Source organism: Helianthus annuus, chromosome 11, assembly GCF_002127325.2.
Source record: "Helianthus annuus cultivar XRQ/B chromosome 11, HanXRQr2.0-SUNRISE, whole genome shotgun sequence".
In the NCBI taxonomy this organism is placed as follows: domain Eukaryota; kingdom Viridiplantae; phylum Streptophyta; class Magnoliopsida; order Asterales; family Asteraceae; genus Helianthus; species Helianthus annuus.
Genome location: NC_035443.2, coordinates 139,848,574 through 139,866,659, shown reverse-complemented (window position 1 = coordinate 139,866,659; position 18,086 = coordinate 139,848,574). Strand labels below are relative to the sequence as shown.

The window sequence follows — 18,086 nt, the reverse complement described above, 5'->3', positions numbered from 1 at the left end:
ACGACACTTGACTTTTTAGAACCGGCTGTGCCCCTTCCCACTTGTGTATGCTTCACACATCTAATTGCCACCGTTATCCTTTACACAAAATTGTCCTCATTCTGCCATCACTCTCTTTTAAAAAAAATACCACCGCTCTACCATAGTATTAAAGAAATTGCTGAAGTTTAAATCAATTTTTCCTTCCCTTTCATCGAAACCTAGATTGATCCTCACATGAAATTACTACGTGAACCTTAAATGAGTACCTGACTTTCATCTAAATCGATCTCTCACATGAAATCGTTGACCCTTTTCGAACCATGAAGTGAGTCTAAGGGTCGGCCAACCCGTGCCATTGCCCGATGCCCAAATTTTGAAAGGGCCGAAAGGTTTATAAGCTTATATATATAATTATATATTATATATTTAGTACATGCATCCGTTTATTATACATAAAAATGTTGGTAGTGGAGTCGAAAAAAACCATCTTAAGATAATGCAGAGTAGTGGCGGATCTAGAAAATCCGCATAGAGGAACGTTTCAAATAAAGGGTAACGAAATCGAAAAAAGGTCAAATTTTTCCAAAATTTACACTACCGTCGGAGCGTCAAGGGGCAACGGAGGTTACTGTCCGCCCCTAATGCACTGGTCTCAAGTTTAAGGCCTGACTTTTTTAATTCATTTCCCCTTAACCACAATTTTGGGCTTGGTTTTGTATGTCGCACAGGGCTTAAATATTTTTTAGAGTTCTTGGGGACTTCTTGCAGAGCCGGCCCAATGGGCTTGTGGATCTACGCAAAAGTCTAGAGCCTCTAAATTTTAAGGGTCTGAAGATTTTGCATGATCATAAAGTGAACTGCATTCTAAAGAAAATATTTAAAAGAAGATCTAATATTGTCGAGAGTGGGATTTGAACCCACGCCCTTTCGGAACAGAACCTTAATCTGGCGCCTTAGACCAACTCGGCCATCTCGACTTTCTTGTTTTGTTCCATACCGAAATTAAAAGATCAATCTACAGAACCATTAATCATGAGTAACACATCATACAAAAAAAAAAGATTATATAAAAACACAGGTGGAGGTAGCAGAAACAAATTTGATACAAGATTACAACTTACAATAGAACACTGAACAAATATTCAAATACAATACTTGATTTTTTTTTTTTTTTTTTTTTTTTTTGCAAAAGGGCCACCACTTCGTAGTTCGATTAGGCCTCCGAAAACATAGGAATGGCTCTGACGCCTTGCATGAACGTGGTTCCATATGGAGGCACCGCTGATATTCGAAATTCGTATGTCGTTCCTCACAATGAATATTCTGACCTGGTTATCACGAAATTAACCAATTATGTGCCTTTTGGTGCTGTGTCAAGTGTTATCTTCTATCACATTTTAGTAATTGGGTTAATGATTCAAGCTAGAGGTGTAATCTCTGAAATTAGCACAAACCACTGATAAAATAACTGTTGATACACATGAAATCACTGTACAATTTTTTGTGACAAACAACACATTCTGAAAATAAAAAAACAACACGTTGGGTTAAATCGAGTTTGTTCACAGGTAAGCAGGTCGGATATCTGAACTGGGTCGGATATAAACAGGTCAAATGGGTTTGGGTTATAAGCACATTTTATATTCATCTCTTGTAATCTTTTTAAGGTTCAATATACACATAAAACTCTTCCCAATAGTGTGTGTAATGTGTATTTCATAGAGCCTAAACCAACATATTGTTTATAACAAAACTACATATCTATATATCATCGACATTTACAACCGTTTGAGTCTAGAAATCAGAATAAACAATAAGATCCATTGACGAATGTCTACTTTAAATCCATTGGCTCAAAATCCGAACGAAAGGAGAAGATTTCATAAGGCCAGCTGCCATTTAATACCACCTTGTGGATCATGTTATTGCCTTGTTGATTAAACCGGCGGTAAAACAATAATGTCTCAATATCCACCATAACGCTTGTATCCGAATCATATAACGCCTTTAGTTCCTCCCTTTTACTCTCGCATTTAGCAACCGCAACACCTTCTTTCTCCAACAAACCATCCTTTGTTAGAACCTGAATCTCCCAACAACCATTTGTATTCGGTGGGTTACAAGCCAGCCCCAATCTTCCCCCATACTTAACCAACTCAACTGATGTCCTTGATTCATCATACGGAATAGGAGACGAAAAGACTTCCCATTTTTCAGAATACGCGTCAAATTTTAAGATGTTATTATTTGTTAATAACATGTATATGGAACCGCTCTTTGTGACTGGTTGCTGGTTGGTCAAGAAAACACCGTCAGCCAGCGTTACATGCTTAAGTGATCGCCATTTCCACGTCACTGAGTCGAATATATCACAATGATACGTCAACTTTTTCCCCCGTCTCAAATCACTGCAACAGTTAGAAAAAAAAAAAACGTAAGTCACTTCACATTTATGTATATCATACATGCTTAATATTCTTCATCGTCATTTACAGTTGAAGAAAACAATTATGAAACATTTATTCACAAAACTATTCATAAAACTTAAATTTTTACGATCTTGTTAATATATTAAGTTGGTTAAAAACAATAAATTCTATATTTAAAAGGCTCAAACTATTGGCACACTGCTGCTGCCTATTTACCACGTATAGAGCTATACGCCGGGAATAGGGTAACCATGTGCGCTGTGTATAGCTCTATACGCGGCGTAGGTAGAGCTAGGGTTTGGTGTGCAAATAGACAGCTTGGTGTGCCAATATGTACACCCATTTAAAAACATGGGAGGAGATTGAAAGACTCACGGGCACTCAGAAAATCTGATGATCTTGTAATGTAGTGGCTTCAAACTCATCACCACAATCGCAAACTTTGCATATGTATGCTTTTCTTTGGGTCTCGGCAATGTCAAAACCTGTTTAGTCGCAGGTTTACAAACATGGTACAAATCTTTCCTGTAATCTTTCAAATCAGGATTTTTAAACACCATGAGTCCTTGCTCCGATGTTGCAAGAATTCGAGCATTATATGGAAGAAAACCAAGATCAATATTGTTTGATTCAGGTGACGGTGCAAACTCTTTGATGTGCATCCAACCATTTTTCATACATTGTACGAGAAAACCCGACACGATCTTGTTTCTTTTCTTGTGTAGATCAAGAAGATACGACTCGTATGTGAGCGCGTTAAATTCTTTGTTTACGCAACGCATGATGTCAAGAGTTTTTAACGATGCTCGCGACATTATCTCCATGATCATCTCGGAAGAAAGCTGCTCGGAATCCATTCGCGCAAACTGGGGTTAACAATCGGAGGTTTGGAGGGATGTATGAAGAAGATTGATGTGTTTTAGAGGTACGTAAATATGAATATGAATGGGGTCATCAACTCTTATATATTGTGGTATTGGCCTTGGGGGCTAAGTTATTTAAGTTACTTTTTTAAATTTTGAATATACAGTTAACATAAATAATCTGTTTGCTTTTGAAATTTGAGCTTCTTTTATATATTATTATTATTAGGTTTTTTTCTTTCTCAATTTTAAACTTTGAATGCAAGTTACTTCCTAAATTAGTTCTAATTTTAAACTTTGAATGCAAGTTACTTCCTAACTTAGTTGTAAATAAATATGCAAGGACTCGTTTGAGATAATGATAAAAAAATATCTTGATATGATTTTACACTATCAATGGAGAATTATAAGAGAAAGATTTTGGATAATTTGGAGATAAAAAAAACGTTATAGTTTACAAAATACTAATACATATTTTTTTATTAAATTTATATTTATAACTAGGTAATATTAGAAATAATGTATAAATTACTTATTTGAATTGAATAGCAATTTTTACGAAAAAAAATCTAATTTGGAGTGTTTATAGGACTCGTCTTAATAAAGGTGTTGACACCTTAAGGCCGGTGGGTGTGGTTTCGCACCCCTCGCCACCTCATTAACTTTAGCGTCCTATGGCGCCCTACACCACCCCGCCTTCGCCAATAGGGGGGCTATCATTGGCCTCCACCAAAGGAATAGCGGGCGTGAGAGTAAAAAATCAATGGGACCCACCTTCATCAACCAATCAGATTTTTCAACTTAATAACGTCTAATTTGGAGTGTTTTACTCGTCTAACTAACGTCTAATATGGAGTGTTTATAGAACAGTATATAATTTTTTTGTTAATTAAAAATTATACATAATTCATTAGTTAAAAGGTTATTTAATATACAAATTAGTTTATTTTTATAGCTTAACATGTTATCTAAATAACATATTGAAGTTGTACAGCTTCAATATATATCTCACGGAGCGAATCTAAGTGAGGCTTGGGTGGGCGCGCGTCCCTTTTAAAAGAATTTAGTGTATTGTATCGACAAAAATTTCGATTACACCCCTTAAAATTTTGACACTATATCTGAAATAGTTAATATTTTATAAATTTTATTTACTAATTGGTGACCTCATGCGTTGCCACAGATCAAGCCTAGTTAACAACACAGATGGAATTATATCATAATAACAAAACATCACGGTCTTGGTGGTGCCATAACACCATAGGTTACACATTTCAAAGCTTTGTTTAAAACATGATTAAAGCTTTATATTAAATATAAATTAGATTGTTAACGCACCATCGACCATCTCTAACCCAGAAAAAAATTCATAAAGTTGTACGAATGTAATACTTATGTCGCTTTACATTCAATAATGATCTTGCCATGTCATTAATTGTTTACATTTGCTTTGCCTATAAGGCTGGAGGGTGTGGTTGGAGCCCCCTAGGGGCTTTATCAGGCCACGTAGGATCCACGTCAGCTATGAAGCCCCCCTTTAATTTGCAGGGTGTGGATTGCGCCCCCTATTAAACAAAATAAAAAAAAAAAAATTTGATTGGACTAACACTAGTGGGCCCCACCTGAATTGTTCAACCTTGGCGTTACCATCTTCGCGAGCCAACTATAGCGACCCCGGATTGATTTGGGCGGTGTGGGATGGTGGCGCCATAGCGGCGCTATGGCAGCTGATGTGGCCTGGTAGCGCCACCACACCCTTCGGCCTAACAATAAGGCCAGGGGGTGGCTTAACGTCACCTCAGCGATTTTAGCGCCCCGGGGCGCCATGGACCAGACCGCGGTGGTTGTGGGGGTGGGGGGGGCTATGGCCCTTCCGCCATCATGCTAACGAGCAGAATTGGAGGGAATCGATGTGAGTTTGGTTTAAAGGGGGGCGCTATAGTTTAAAGGGGGGGGGGGCTTTAAACAACACCCTGCAAGTTAAAGGAAGGAGATTAAAACCCCCTGTGTGATGTAACGGTAAGGTGACGTGATAAAGCCCCTAAGGGCTTTATACCACACCCTGTAGCCTAAGAGTAGAATACAATTTTATCACATTTGACAAAATGTTCAGCCTCATTGATTCCATATCCAGTTATGCATGTTATAGTCATCTGAAAATCATGTATAAAGCGTAAACAGGGGCGAAGTATAGAAGGGGCGGGGAGGGGCGCCTGACCCCCCGAACTTTTCGCTCAGTAGTGTTATATATGTAGTTTTCGTATAGAAATTTTTGGGTATATAAGTTTTCGACCCCCCGGTTCTATAGAAATTTTTTGGTATATACGTTTTCGACCCCCCTGTCATTCGGGTCAAACTTCGCCACTGGTAATTAAAACCAAGTTTATTGTCCATAGTTATACTAAAACTAAGTTTATAGCTCATAGTTATATGTATAAGTGTGTGTGTGTAAACTAACGGAAAAAGTATGACACTTGACCCGTATGACTGTTTCCTATTTGACCCGTTAACATCTTCGTGTCAAACACATATCTTTATCTTTTTAGTAAAGCCTTGAAGCTTATAAACCTATTATCTACCGTGTAAACCATCCCATGGTCCATGTATTATACATTTTTCCTGTGAATAAAACAAAAACAAACGGAAACTTTAAAGTTTATACAAAAAATGGGTATCCATATATGCTAAGAATAAGAATAGAAACAAAGATAATAAAGATAAAGCTCTACCGTCTTAGTTTGGATGGTTGTCTCATATGTGAAAATATTGAAGTTATGGGGTTCCACTCTAAAACCAATTGGTGGTAGAGGGAGTAACCCAAGATCTTATTAATACAACCGGAAGGTCTTATTCTTTCGATGTGGGATAGGGCTCCTCCAATACCCTCTCGCACGTGTAACCCGGTCTATCAAGAGGTGTACACGTGGCCTTAACCAGAGCTGACATACTGATACCATATTGAAGTCTATGGGGTTCCACTCTAAAAACAATTGGTGATAGAGGGAGTAACCCAAGATCTTATTAATACAACCGGAAGGTCTTATTCTTTCGATGTGGGATAGGGCTCCTCCAATAGAAAACCATCATTATGATTTATGATGCAATATTTGAAGATTTCATGATTAATTCAAGAAAATATGTTTCAAAAACTTGTTTTTTTTTGTTTTAAATTGTCTCACCTTATCACCATTAAGAACCATCTGGTCCAAGATCTTCTTGCAGTCTTTAGGTTGTGATCGAGTCCCTAGCTTAGCGTATTTCTTGGTGGCTTTCGGTGGTTCCATTTCCTTTCTAGCATGTGAACTTGTGTTTAAATTGGTCATGCCATGACCATTAGCCATCCACATACCAAGTTCTGACTTATACAAAACAGTTTATAATGAGCTGATCATTTCCCATGTAGAATTCATTATTTTACTGCTTTTAGCTGCTGAAAGACACACGAGGTGAACTACCAGAAATACCCTCCGAAAGCTAATTAGTCCCAAGTTTTGAGAACAACCCTTTACTTGGAATAGGGACAATGTAAAGTCTATACCATCATGCTTCTTTAACTTGTGAGAGTTGAAGTTGAGTTGAGTTGATTTTCATTAACAACCTGCATTCAGTTTCCACCTTTTTTCTACATAATTTCTGGGAATAAGTTCTTGATTCCGGTCATACAAATCACTAGGGATTCTAAAATCTTGGAGTGAGTCAAACAAATCCTGGCCATTAAACTGAGTAGGCACCGAGTTCCCTGATTTTGGACCTCTTGATCCCTTGATCAAAACTAAAGGAAAATTTATTGGTTGTAACCAAGTATCCAAATGATTATGATCAAGTAACATGGGTTCAAACTTTGATCTCAAAAAGCATGACTATGTTGAGCAAGCCAAAGAGCATGTAGAACCCACTATGTCTTTAAGAACTCTGATATGCATATAAATATACATGTTTTTAGTATCAAAATAAGCCTACTTTTAATGGTTTTCTTTCTTGGAAATAATTTTTTCCAATATGTTGCAATTGGTGATTTGTTGTACTTGATGATTGTTGTTCTAGATGATTTGCAATTCATTTCCCAACTTGATCATTATAGTCTTGATTCATCATTTGATCATGGCACCTGATAAGTCTTTTGTATGATGGGATCTTAATGCTTTGTGAATCACTAAGTGTTAAAGTGACATAGAGTATGTGCGCATCCTTAATCAGCAACCATTAACACAACTTATAAATTCAAGACTAATCAAAATAAACATCTTATGGGATTTAATCAAATTATAATAATCTTTTCTTAATCCTTGTTTTCCGAAAAAATATCCCCCTTTTTATTAGTCATAAGGATGAACATATTAACAATACTATATACCTTAATGATTTACAACCCTCTTTTGTGATTATTGGTAAACCACAAAAAGTTAATCTTCACCTCCACATATTATTTTCCCATTCATATTTCTCATTCTTTTTCTTCATCTTTTTATATATAAACTAGCATCAAGATCCGCACGCGTTGCGCAACGGGTACTGTAAACATTGAATGGATTAGTCCAAACGTTATGTAATGCATTAACTATATGAAAACACACGTTTTGACGTATCCAATTGAACTAAATGCAACATGCATGGGCATTGTGATTGGATCAAAACATAAAGTAAATCAAATTAATAACGTATTATATGTGACCCAACTCATACATAGAAAACGTAACTAGTATGAAGGAAAAATTGACACGTGTAATCAAAAGGGATCAATTAGAGCTTTCTAAAATAGGGAAAAAAAGAAACCATAATTTGACACCACTTAGTTCGAATTTTTTTACGAAACATACATAAATAAGCAAACAAACATATTATATTTGACCTGAATCAACACGTTTCAAATTGATAGTTTTGAAGCCAAACAAAACAAAACCCAAAGTTAATACCCAGAAAAAATACTACAAATTAAGCACATGATACAACTCAATACAATATAAACAAACTAATAAACATGTGGTACAAACCACATATGCACTAACATGTCTCAAATTGATTGATAGTATATAACTTATTTTACAAATTTATACACACTAAGCATCATGTACAACACTACACAACTATGCAAAAAAAAAAAAAAAAAAACTTACTAAGATCATATACAACACAACTATGCATAAAAAAACTCATTAAGCAACATGTACAAACCCACTATGCACTAACATGTTTCAAATCATGTACAACACAACTATATGCAAAAAAAAACTCACTAAGCAATATGTACAAATCCACCATGCACTAAGATGTTTCAAATTGATAGTATATAATTTATGTTTAGGACCCCTTTTTTCTATATGTACGTCCTGTATGCAACCAAAATTCTTAAAGAGGACCCTGCCTACATGTACCAGGGGCCATTTGCCCTTTGGAAAACATATACATAGAATAACCCTCTTCCGTTCTTCTCTAACACAAAGCCCTTTCGTGACGACAACAAAACAAACACAGATTGGTGCTCTCTTGCTAAACCAGGAATCATCAATTAATAAACAGATTATCGTTAACAGTTTTGTTGGCACAATGATCAGCATTTATTGATAGAATAAAAAATAGTCAAATATTGCTTTGATCATGTCATTGATTTGATATCTCAACAAACTTGTGTTTGTTGTGTGGTTGGTTGTTAAAACGTCACAAGAGAAATCACATAGTCAAAAGAAACTTTATTCTCTGGTATACCGGATTACTAAACAATTAATAAAGAGTATTCAACTTGAAACAATAAGTAACTAGTGTACTACAATTATTGTTTAATATATAAAAAAAGCAATTATTTTAGAATCCTGGTACAATACGCTCAAGGCCTAAACCTTACAAACAAAGCTAGTCCCTTTTATATATCATTAAAACTATTTATTTATTATTTCTTAGACATTGCATTGTTTTTATCTAATGAATCTTATGCTCTCTAGGTCAATTTAATGGTGTTCAAATCACCTTTCTTATTGTAATAATCACAACAACAAAAAAATCAGTTTGCACAACAGCAAAGACCAGTGACCCATTGACCTTTGACCCGAAACACCAAGCCCGGTCAAAAGTCGTGGGACGAGCTCAAGATCTCTATGCTTTGTCATAGAGCATGTGTTATACTCCTCATTCGCCATTCTTCACCATTACGTGTCACCTCAACACCACATCATCACTCTTCTTTATCATTCGTCCCCACCTTTCAACCTATGTTATACTCATCATTCACCGTTCATCTTTCTTTTTTGACGTTTTAATACATTAAAAAGAGAGAAGAGAAGAGAAAAAGAGAAAGAAGAGAGAGAAAGCGCGAACGCGCAGCAGGAGAGGGAGTAGAGCTTGCGGCGACTTCTCCATTATTGTAATGTTTCACATAAACATTGTATTCAACAATGGCATCACTCGTGGTTGGATCAGCCCAAACCGTATGAGCTAAAGCGTACCCGTTGGCATACCGAAACTGCCCACTTCCGCCTATTATCGGCATCTCCCTCACATCATCCATGATCGGATTCCGCCCTAGCACACTAAGACTACTTCCACTGAACTCTCCTTGAGTGAACTCAAAAGTTAGCACCATAAGAAATACTGGTTGATTCTGGGCTGCAAATGTATACATTCCTTGTGCTCGTCCAACCACATCCGACGTCGCCTCTTGGTGTTCGGTCAATGCGTTATCCATCACATACACGTCACCAAACCCGCCAGAATTTGGGATTCCAATGATCTTGATTGCCGTTGGACTTTTACCGCTGTGGAGATCGTGGAAGAAGAAATGGAGGTGCGTCGTTTTCTCCACTCTTATCATCGATGAAGCTTTCGAAACATCCTCGGAGTATGCTCCATTAGAGAGATGCAAAAGGGATGAAGAGAGTATGAAGTAGAAGGTGATTGTGAGTGTGTTCTTGAGAAGAGAAGCCATTGTTTTGGGTATGGTTGGTTTAGAAAGTAGGAGTGGGAGATGGTTTTATAGGATTATAGTTTAGAGTTCAGGGTTTAGGGTTTAAAGAGTTTACGAAATGTGAATTGTTTTGTTATCAAGGTCAACTTTATTTAGCTGGTGGTGGTCAAGTTAGGTATGTGATGTTTGCTTTCGATTAAAGCTTAAGCAAAGAGTTTGTTGATATGTCTTGTCTTAATAAAGAAAACAACACTTGAATAGTTAAATGACAGTTGTTTTTTTAGAAGTATAAGTGGAAATATCAATGACTAAACAAAGAGTTTCTTCTAAAATTCTTATTCCCTAATCAAAGAGTTAGTAACGGCTCTTAACAAAGCCGTTATTTCTTCTAAAATTAACTCGACTTAGAAGAAATTCTTTGTTATTCCCTAATCCAACTTAAAGGAGTTTAAAGTAAAATTCTTCTAAAAAAGCTTAAGTCGAGTTAATAACGGCTCGGTTCGCCGAACAGCCCTAGGACCATTAACATATCATTTCATCCCCAAGATCCACCATCAACTAGCACCATGATTTATAACCCTTATCATATCTATCATTGTCTCTTAAAATCAAACCTAAAAAGTAAATAGGCTTTTTGAAAATCAAACATATACAAAGGGTGAAAGTTAATCGAGGTCTTACCAACAATAAACTTGTATATAAAGATGTTATAGTTTGTCTAAAAAATTATTAAATATAATGTAATCTGTTAACTAATTATATTATAGATATTTATTGTTATTAATTTTGAAGGATTAAGCTAATTCATAAAGACGTTAAATGTATACTATATATGTAGTAAAATACTATGAAAAATTGAAAACACATAAAAAATAGAAAGGCATATAAAATTGCAAACCTTTTAATGTGATATAAATGTTACAAGCATCAAAATCATAAATGCACATTCAAAGCAACACATCCTTCAAAATCTCAATCTTTTTTTAAAACCGCCAACATAATAAACGCCGAGTACTTCGTACGCGGCACCCAATGGCTGAAAGGCAACCCGCGGTGGCCTCTATTCCACACGCACGAAGCCCCTAGCCCACCAAGCTACCAGTTCCGGAGAAAACCCGACCCTACACCCGCCCGAAGGCACGACAGTGCAGGACCGGTAAAACCCGGTCAGAATCAGGAATCGAACCGGTGACCTTTCGGCCAGTGGTCTTCCATCACTTCCCATGACCGTTGAGCTATAAGCCCAGGTCTTCAAAATCTCAATCTGAAGAACATAAACCAACCAAAAACTCAATGAAACTTACCAAAGAGTATAGACCAAAGCGAATCAGCCGGTTTGGCCGTTTTGACAATTTAACAGTTTGGTTTGGTTTTGCTTTGAAACTTCGAACCGTAAACACCATACGTGGTGAGTTCCAGCCCCGTTTCGTTACTTGTATCATGCCATACTGAAATTTCATCTAAATCTAAACAAAATAAGCGACCAAAAACACATATACAAATAACCAATGAGCCACTTTAAACATTTCAACAGAACAACATATCCCTAAACCAGTGGACATTAAAATATTTTGCAAAGAAAAGCACTTGAAATCTTTTTATCAATTAAAATATATTAGCCCATAATATATAACAATCTCAACATCATAATATATTAATATCATCCAAAGCAACCAAATCAATCTGAATCGGAATCTGTGAAATTCGCATCACTGCATTCGCTCATGTCAGAGAACCGATGATCATCATCAACCCACGGGCTATGAAAATGCTGGAGTCGTTCACATATCTCAGCAAGATCACCGTTCAACTCCACATTCCAACTCCCTTGAATGACAAGATGAGTGAGCGCCTTACATTTTGCGAGGATTTCGGAAACACCCGAATCACCAAACCGACCGAAACAAAGCTCAATATGCTGCAGATGTGGCATGGTCTCGGCTATGGCTTTGGCTTCAGAATCATCAGGCAACTGGTCTTCGAATGCAGGCATGTTTCTTTTCAAGTGAAGCAACGACTTGCATTGGTGACCGAATGTTTTAAGGCCTTCGCTTGTGATGTTGACGCAATGGCTCACATCCAAGACGGTGAGATTTGGCAGTGGCTTTATGTGCTTCGATACGAGTTTGTCAGTGATATCAGTCATCGGCATTTGCAGCACTTTCAGAAAATTTCCACTGAAAAAAAGTCATAACATGGGACGGTTTCAATGGTCAAATACACAGTTTTGAGTTCAGAATCACATGGGTCAACTTTAACTTAATTATTAACGGGTCGGTTACAGTTGTATTTTGTCGGCAATACTCAAATGAAGTAAAACTGTAAACTTAGCTAAAAGGAAACTATGTATATTTTAAACTCACTGAACAATATAGATTTTATAATCCTGTTTAGTTACCATGTTTATGAAACTAAAAAAAAAGTGGATAAGTCAATCTAACCTAATCCGACCCGTTTGAACACACATAAAAGATTACCCCTTCAGATCCGACCCGTTTGAACACACATTAAAGATTATCTCTTCCTGTCCGACCCGTTTAAAACATATAAAAAATTACCCCTTCCAACTTAACCTGTTTCAACACACATATAAGATTACCTCTTCCAACCCCGACCCATTTGAACACACAAAAAGATCACCCCTGAGATCCGACCCGACCTGTTAGAACACATATAAAAGATCACCCTTTTCGATCCAACTCATTTGAACACATACAAATTTAAAAAAAAAAATGATTACGCTTCTGACCCAACCCATTTGAACACACATAAAAGATCACCCCTTATAATCCAACCTGTTTGAACACATATATAGAATTAAAAAAAATAAAAAAATATCACCCCTTTCAACCGAACCGTCTGAACACATATAAAAAGTTACCCCTTCTAACCCAACCCGTCTGAACTCTGAACACACTTAATAGATTACCCCCTCCGACCCAACCCGTCTGAACGCACACAACATATTATCCTTCAGTCTGACCCGTTTGAACACACATAAAAGATTACAGCATTTCTGACCCAACCCGTCTGAACGCACACAACATATTATCCTTCAGTCTGACCCGTTTGAACACACATAAAAGATTACAGCATTTCTGACCCAACCTGTCTGAACACAAGCTAAAGATTACACCCTTTCCTACCCGACCCATTTAAACAGACAGAAAAGATCACCCATTCAACCCATTTAAACACACATAAAAGATCAACCCATTCAACCCGACCCGTTTGAACACACATAAAAGATCACCCCTCCCAACCCGACCTGTTTGAACACACACAAGAGATCACCCCTTCCAACCCGGCCAACGCACATAAAAGTTTACCCCTTCAGACCCGACCCGTATGAGCACACATACAAGTTTAGCCCTTCCAACCCGGCCCAACCCGTTTAAACACACATAAAACATTAACCATTAGAAAGAATGCGTACATTTAGTACCTGATCATGAAATAAGAACATATAACACAAACCAAAAACAAACTATATTCCAACACAAAAAACAATACCAACAACTAAAGCCAAAAACAAATTAACAAACACATCTTACTCACCAATAAGCCACATGGAACCACCCTTTCTCTCCCATGCCATAAACACACAACCGTTGAACCCTAAACTTACTCCTCCTTACCACCTTCTTCACCACCATATCCACCGCATGACCGTCGTTCCGACGGCGACACCACGCCTCCAGATCAACCTCGGACCAGCAGTACGGCCCGTACACCACTTCCATCCAACCCTTACAAACCAAAGGCACAATGCTCACCATTTCTTCAACCGGTATTCTTACAAATATAAGACCCAGAATCTCCGGGTTTAAACCGTCCCAATTCCGCCATTCTTCCGCCACCACCGCCACCGGATCTTCATCCGCCGGTGCCACCACCGTTTTCTTGCTCATTTTTTGCTGAATTTTTGCGTATGCAAAACCCAAAAAAGTGACAAACCCTGATCGTTTGGTTTCGTCAGTTTTTTTGATGACAGAGAGACAGAGAGAGAGAGTAATGGGTTTTTGACACGTGGCGTTTGCGTTTTGATCCGACGACTGGGAATGAGAAATTTTATCTTCTTTCGTAAAAAAAGAAAGAGTAACCTCCCATTTTGGTCCCTGTGGTTTGGTTAATTTTGACACTTTAGTCCAAAACTCAAACTTTTTGCATCTAGGTCCCTGTGGTTTCAGTTTTATTGCCATTTTGGTCCAAAAATAAATGAGGTCATATTTATCTTATAAAATCCTGTTAGTTTGTCATTTTCCGTAAGGGCAAAATGATCATTTCTTTTTTTATAAATAAATACCATATTTTATAAGACAAATATGACCTGATTTGCCCTTAAGGAAAATGACAAAATTACAGAATTTTATAAGACAAGTATGACCTGATTTCATTTTTGGACCAAAATGGCAATAAATCTGAAACCACAGGGACTCAAATGCAAAAGGTTTGAGTTTTGAACTAAAGTGGCAAAAGTAACCAAACCTCAGGGACCAAAATGGCAGTTTACTCAAAAAGAAAATTGTTTGTTTTTACTTTCTTTTTAACAGCCAACAAAACTTTTATATAAAAACTCAACAACAAACAAAATAAAACGACAACCACCAAACAAGGATCATTAACCCATGCTTTCTATCCCACAATATAAATGCTAAACACTAACTTAGTTTACTTTTTAAGTTAAGTTGATAGAGAGTATCCCATAATTCTTATCTTTTGATTTAGTTGGTCATTCAAAAAAAAATGCTAAAATTGTAAAAATCGTCTCAGGGCTTTAGCCCTATTTGATAGTTTCATACAAAATGATTTTTTTGTGCCAAATAGCCCTTCACCTTTGATATTTTTTGTCATTTTCATCCAAACCACTAACTTGATTTACTTTTTAAGTTAAGTTGAAGGATATTTGAATGAAATTGGCAAATATATAACCTCAGGGACGATTTTGACAATTTACTCAAATTCTTTTTAATTTCTTTTATTTAATTAATTTTGTCACATATATATAAAACAAAATATACATGCACTTTTTATAAAAAAAATTAATAGTTTTGTCATATAATTTTTAAAAATTTTCATCCAAACCACTAACTCAATTTATTTTTTCTGTTAAGGTGAAGGAAGTTTTAAATTTTATAAATTAAGACAAAAATTAATATCCAGTTTTTTATGTAGACCACATAAATAAATAAGTCCTAAGTCGAATTAATTATTATTTTCTACGTTTTATGTTTCGGTCAATTTTTTGGGAGTTAACACGCGACAACGCAAGTGCATGGTTCGACGTTTTTACGTATACTTTTTGTTCGATTTACCGATTCCGCCACAAAACGTTGGTCCTAAATACTAGTTATTATTAAGTTCTAAGGATTAAACCAATTCAAAAGAAGTAAGGGACTAAACTGGGTTGTGGCCAAAAGTAACTAGCCTGTAAGTTAAATTTATATTTTTTAAATAAGACAAAAGCGTTTGAAGATTAACATATTATAAAAACACTTGAAAGATTTACAATCTATACACGTAAACGCATAAAAATGCAAATCTTTTAATAAGAAAATTGTCATGTATACGTTAGGATCAATGTTTTAAATAACGGTACGAACTGGCCGGTTATACCGGTTAAATCGAATATCGAACACGAGTGCGGTACGATAAAGGCCGATAAAACCCGAATACTGTATGTCTTATTTACCGGCGGTAAATCTGGTTCTACCGATTCAAAACATTGTACCATTTTGCATTATCTTAATATTTGATTTCTTAATTTTAATAAAATACAATATTAAGGTAATATTGATCTTTCATATTTCCGGTAATTAATCTAGTGTCTTCTATTCCAAAATTTCATCGTTGTTGAAATTGTTACTTACCTCGCAATGCAATATTGTTTATAACTAATAAAAATATTCTTAAATGCTTAATAGTTTACAATAAAAAATAGTTGTTTTTAGATAAAACTATGATAAGTTACATAAATTCTAGTTGAGATTGGATTGTTTTTTAGATGAACTTGTATTTTATGGAATTTATAGGGTTAACTAGTAACCCGGTTCAAACGCCCGATACAACCCTGTTCAACAGGTTAAACCATTTTAGAGGCCAACCTGGTATGACTTAAAAACTGGTTTTTAAAACATTAGTTAGGATAATTAAAAGATTTACAATCTACTATAATAATCATAAAAATACAACTAAAGGGCAAAAAAATAATTGAAAATTTATGAGTCAATCACCGGGTTGATACAAAGTCAAGCTATGATCAGCCATGCAAATGATAGTCATTAGAGTTAAGAATGAGAGGGCTTAAAGAACTCAAGATCAGAAGACACATGGCATCTTCGTTATTAACAAAAAAATGGATTTTATTAAGAGTTTAGTGACATCCTATTATGTAACGCTATTATCACTTATCTACTCTGGCAAATCCATCTTTTAACAAAACTAAATATTCATATGCTCTACATATATAGAAATAATTTGGTGTTGTAGGAGGTTTTGACCAATAGATTTTAAGGCGGTTGAAAAGAATACTAAAGAGTGTACCATAGAAAACGTATCGAGTTCTATGAGTGAGAAGGTCGGGCATGCATTTTGCAACAATGTAAGCAACACCAAATCAATGTTGCTATTTAGGGTAGCTATGTCATATGTTCTGCTTTGAATACACATATTAAAAAAAAAAAGAACCTTATAAAGAAAATCTAGAGGAGAAAAAAGAGCTTCAAAAATAAGTTTGAGATGTACTGAATTAAGTTTCTATCCATGAATTCTTTAGTTTATTTAGTGCTAAAATATTCCCAACCCGCAATTTCGCAAGCCAGTTTCTTAAGTATTTGATAAGAATGCTCTACATTCAAAGCTTTGTCAAGCTCTATAAGGTGTATTTGCTTACATTAGTGAGCTGATCATGAACTCTGGGACCAGTGGCGAATCTTGACCTAAAACTCAGCATGGGCCGATGTTTTTTGGAGATAAAATCACCCTGGGCCGAACCAATACACATTTAAAAAATTCTCGAAAACCTGAAATTTAACACTATTGGGCGAAAAAATCACACGGGCCGAGACCCAATCCGGCCTCCTCTAAGCTCCTCCCCTGTCTGGGACTACTTGTGAATAATTTTATCATAGCCCACTCTCGTATCAAAGAATTATCTCAGTCTCAGTATTATTTATTTTTTTTTTCTAGTGGCAAATGTTACATTACATATACTGGCAAAAGATCAAATACAAATAATCTTAACATATTAAACATACAAATTGAAGGAAAACCCAAAAAGACAAGGTGGCATTTTTGTAATTACCACCAACTATAAAAGTTACAACCAAAAATACCTAAAAAAACACAATTTTTTTTTAACATTTTTTATTAAAAACTCGCTACATTTCGTTAGCAAAAAAAAAAAAAAAAAAAAAAATTTTTTGGCTGCTACTAAAAGTAGCGATTTTTTAATAAAAAATGTTAAAAAAATAAAATAAAATAATTTGTGTGTTTTTTTTTTTATTTTTTTAGATTTTTTAGGTTTTTTGGGGGGTTTAGTTTTTAGCATTTTAGCTTGGGTGGGGGGGGGGGGTTAGGTTTTTTTAGGTTTTTGGGGGTGGGGGGGGTAGGTTTTTTTTTAGGTTTTTTTGGGGGGGGGGGGGGTGGGGGGGGTTAGGTTTTTTTTAGGTTTTTGGGGGGTGGGGGGGGTAGGTTTTTTTTAGGTTTTTGGGGGGTGGGGGTGGGGGGTTTAGGTTTTTTTTGGGGGTGGGGGGAGTGGTTAAGTTTTTTTAGGTATATTTGTAGAGTAACTTTGATAGTTATTGATAATTACAAAAATGCCACCTTGTCTTTTTGAGTTTTCCTTCAATTTGTATGTTTAGTATCTTAAGATTATTTGTACAAGAACTTTACCCTACATATACTTTACTTTTACAC

At 35.9% G+C, this 18,086-nt stretch overlaps 3 protein-coding genes and 1 non-coding gene across 4 annotated transcripts; all 4 read right to left on the bottom strand.

The window, feature by feature from the left end:
* Window positions 1–878: 878 nt before the first annotated feature.
* On the bottom strand, window positions 879–959 carry TRNAL-AAG. The gene has a single exon. It is a non-coding gene; the product is annotated as a tRNA-Leu (tRNA).
* Window positions 960–1,669: 710 nt separating this feature from the next.
* LOC110892168 lies at window positions 1,670–3,334 on the bottom strand. Its single transcript, XM_022139456.1, has 2 exons — window positions 2,787–3,334; window positions 1,670–2,390 (listed from the first exon to the last, which is right to left on the bottom strand). Exons 1-2 carry the CDS (start codon window positions 3,266–3,268, stop codon window positions 1,817–1,819), a joined length of 1,056 nt encoding a protein of 351 aa, XP_021995148.1. The 5' UTR covers window positions 3,269–3,334; the 3' UTR covers window positions 1,670–1,816.
* A 6,187-nt stretch (window positions 3,335–9,521) lies between these two features.
* Window positions 9,522–10,190, bottom strand: LOC110888480 (dirigent protein 22). Its single transcript, XM_022136006.1, has one exon. It carries the CDS (start codon window positions 10,188–10,190, stop codon window positions 9,522–9,524), a length of 669 nt encoding a protein of 222 aa, XP_021991698.1.
* A 1,546-nt stretch (window positions 10,191–11,736) lies between these two features.
* LOC110890593 (F-box protein FBW2) lies at window positions 11,737–14,267 on the bottom strand. The gene is made up of 2 exons (XM_022138204.2): window positions 13,728–14,267; window positions 11,737–12,346 (listed from the first exon to the last, which is right to left on the bottom strand). The coding sequence occupies exons 1-2, from the start codon at window positions 14,078–14,080 to the stop codon at window positions 11,848–11,850; spliced, it is 852 nt and encodes a 283-aa protein (XP_021993896.1). The 5' UTR covers window positions 14,081–14,267; the 3' UTR covers window positions 11,737–11,847.
* Window positions 14,268–18,086: the final 3,819 nt, after the last annotated feature.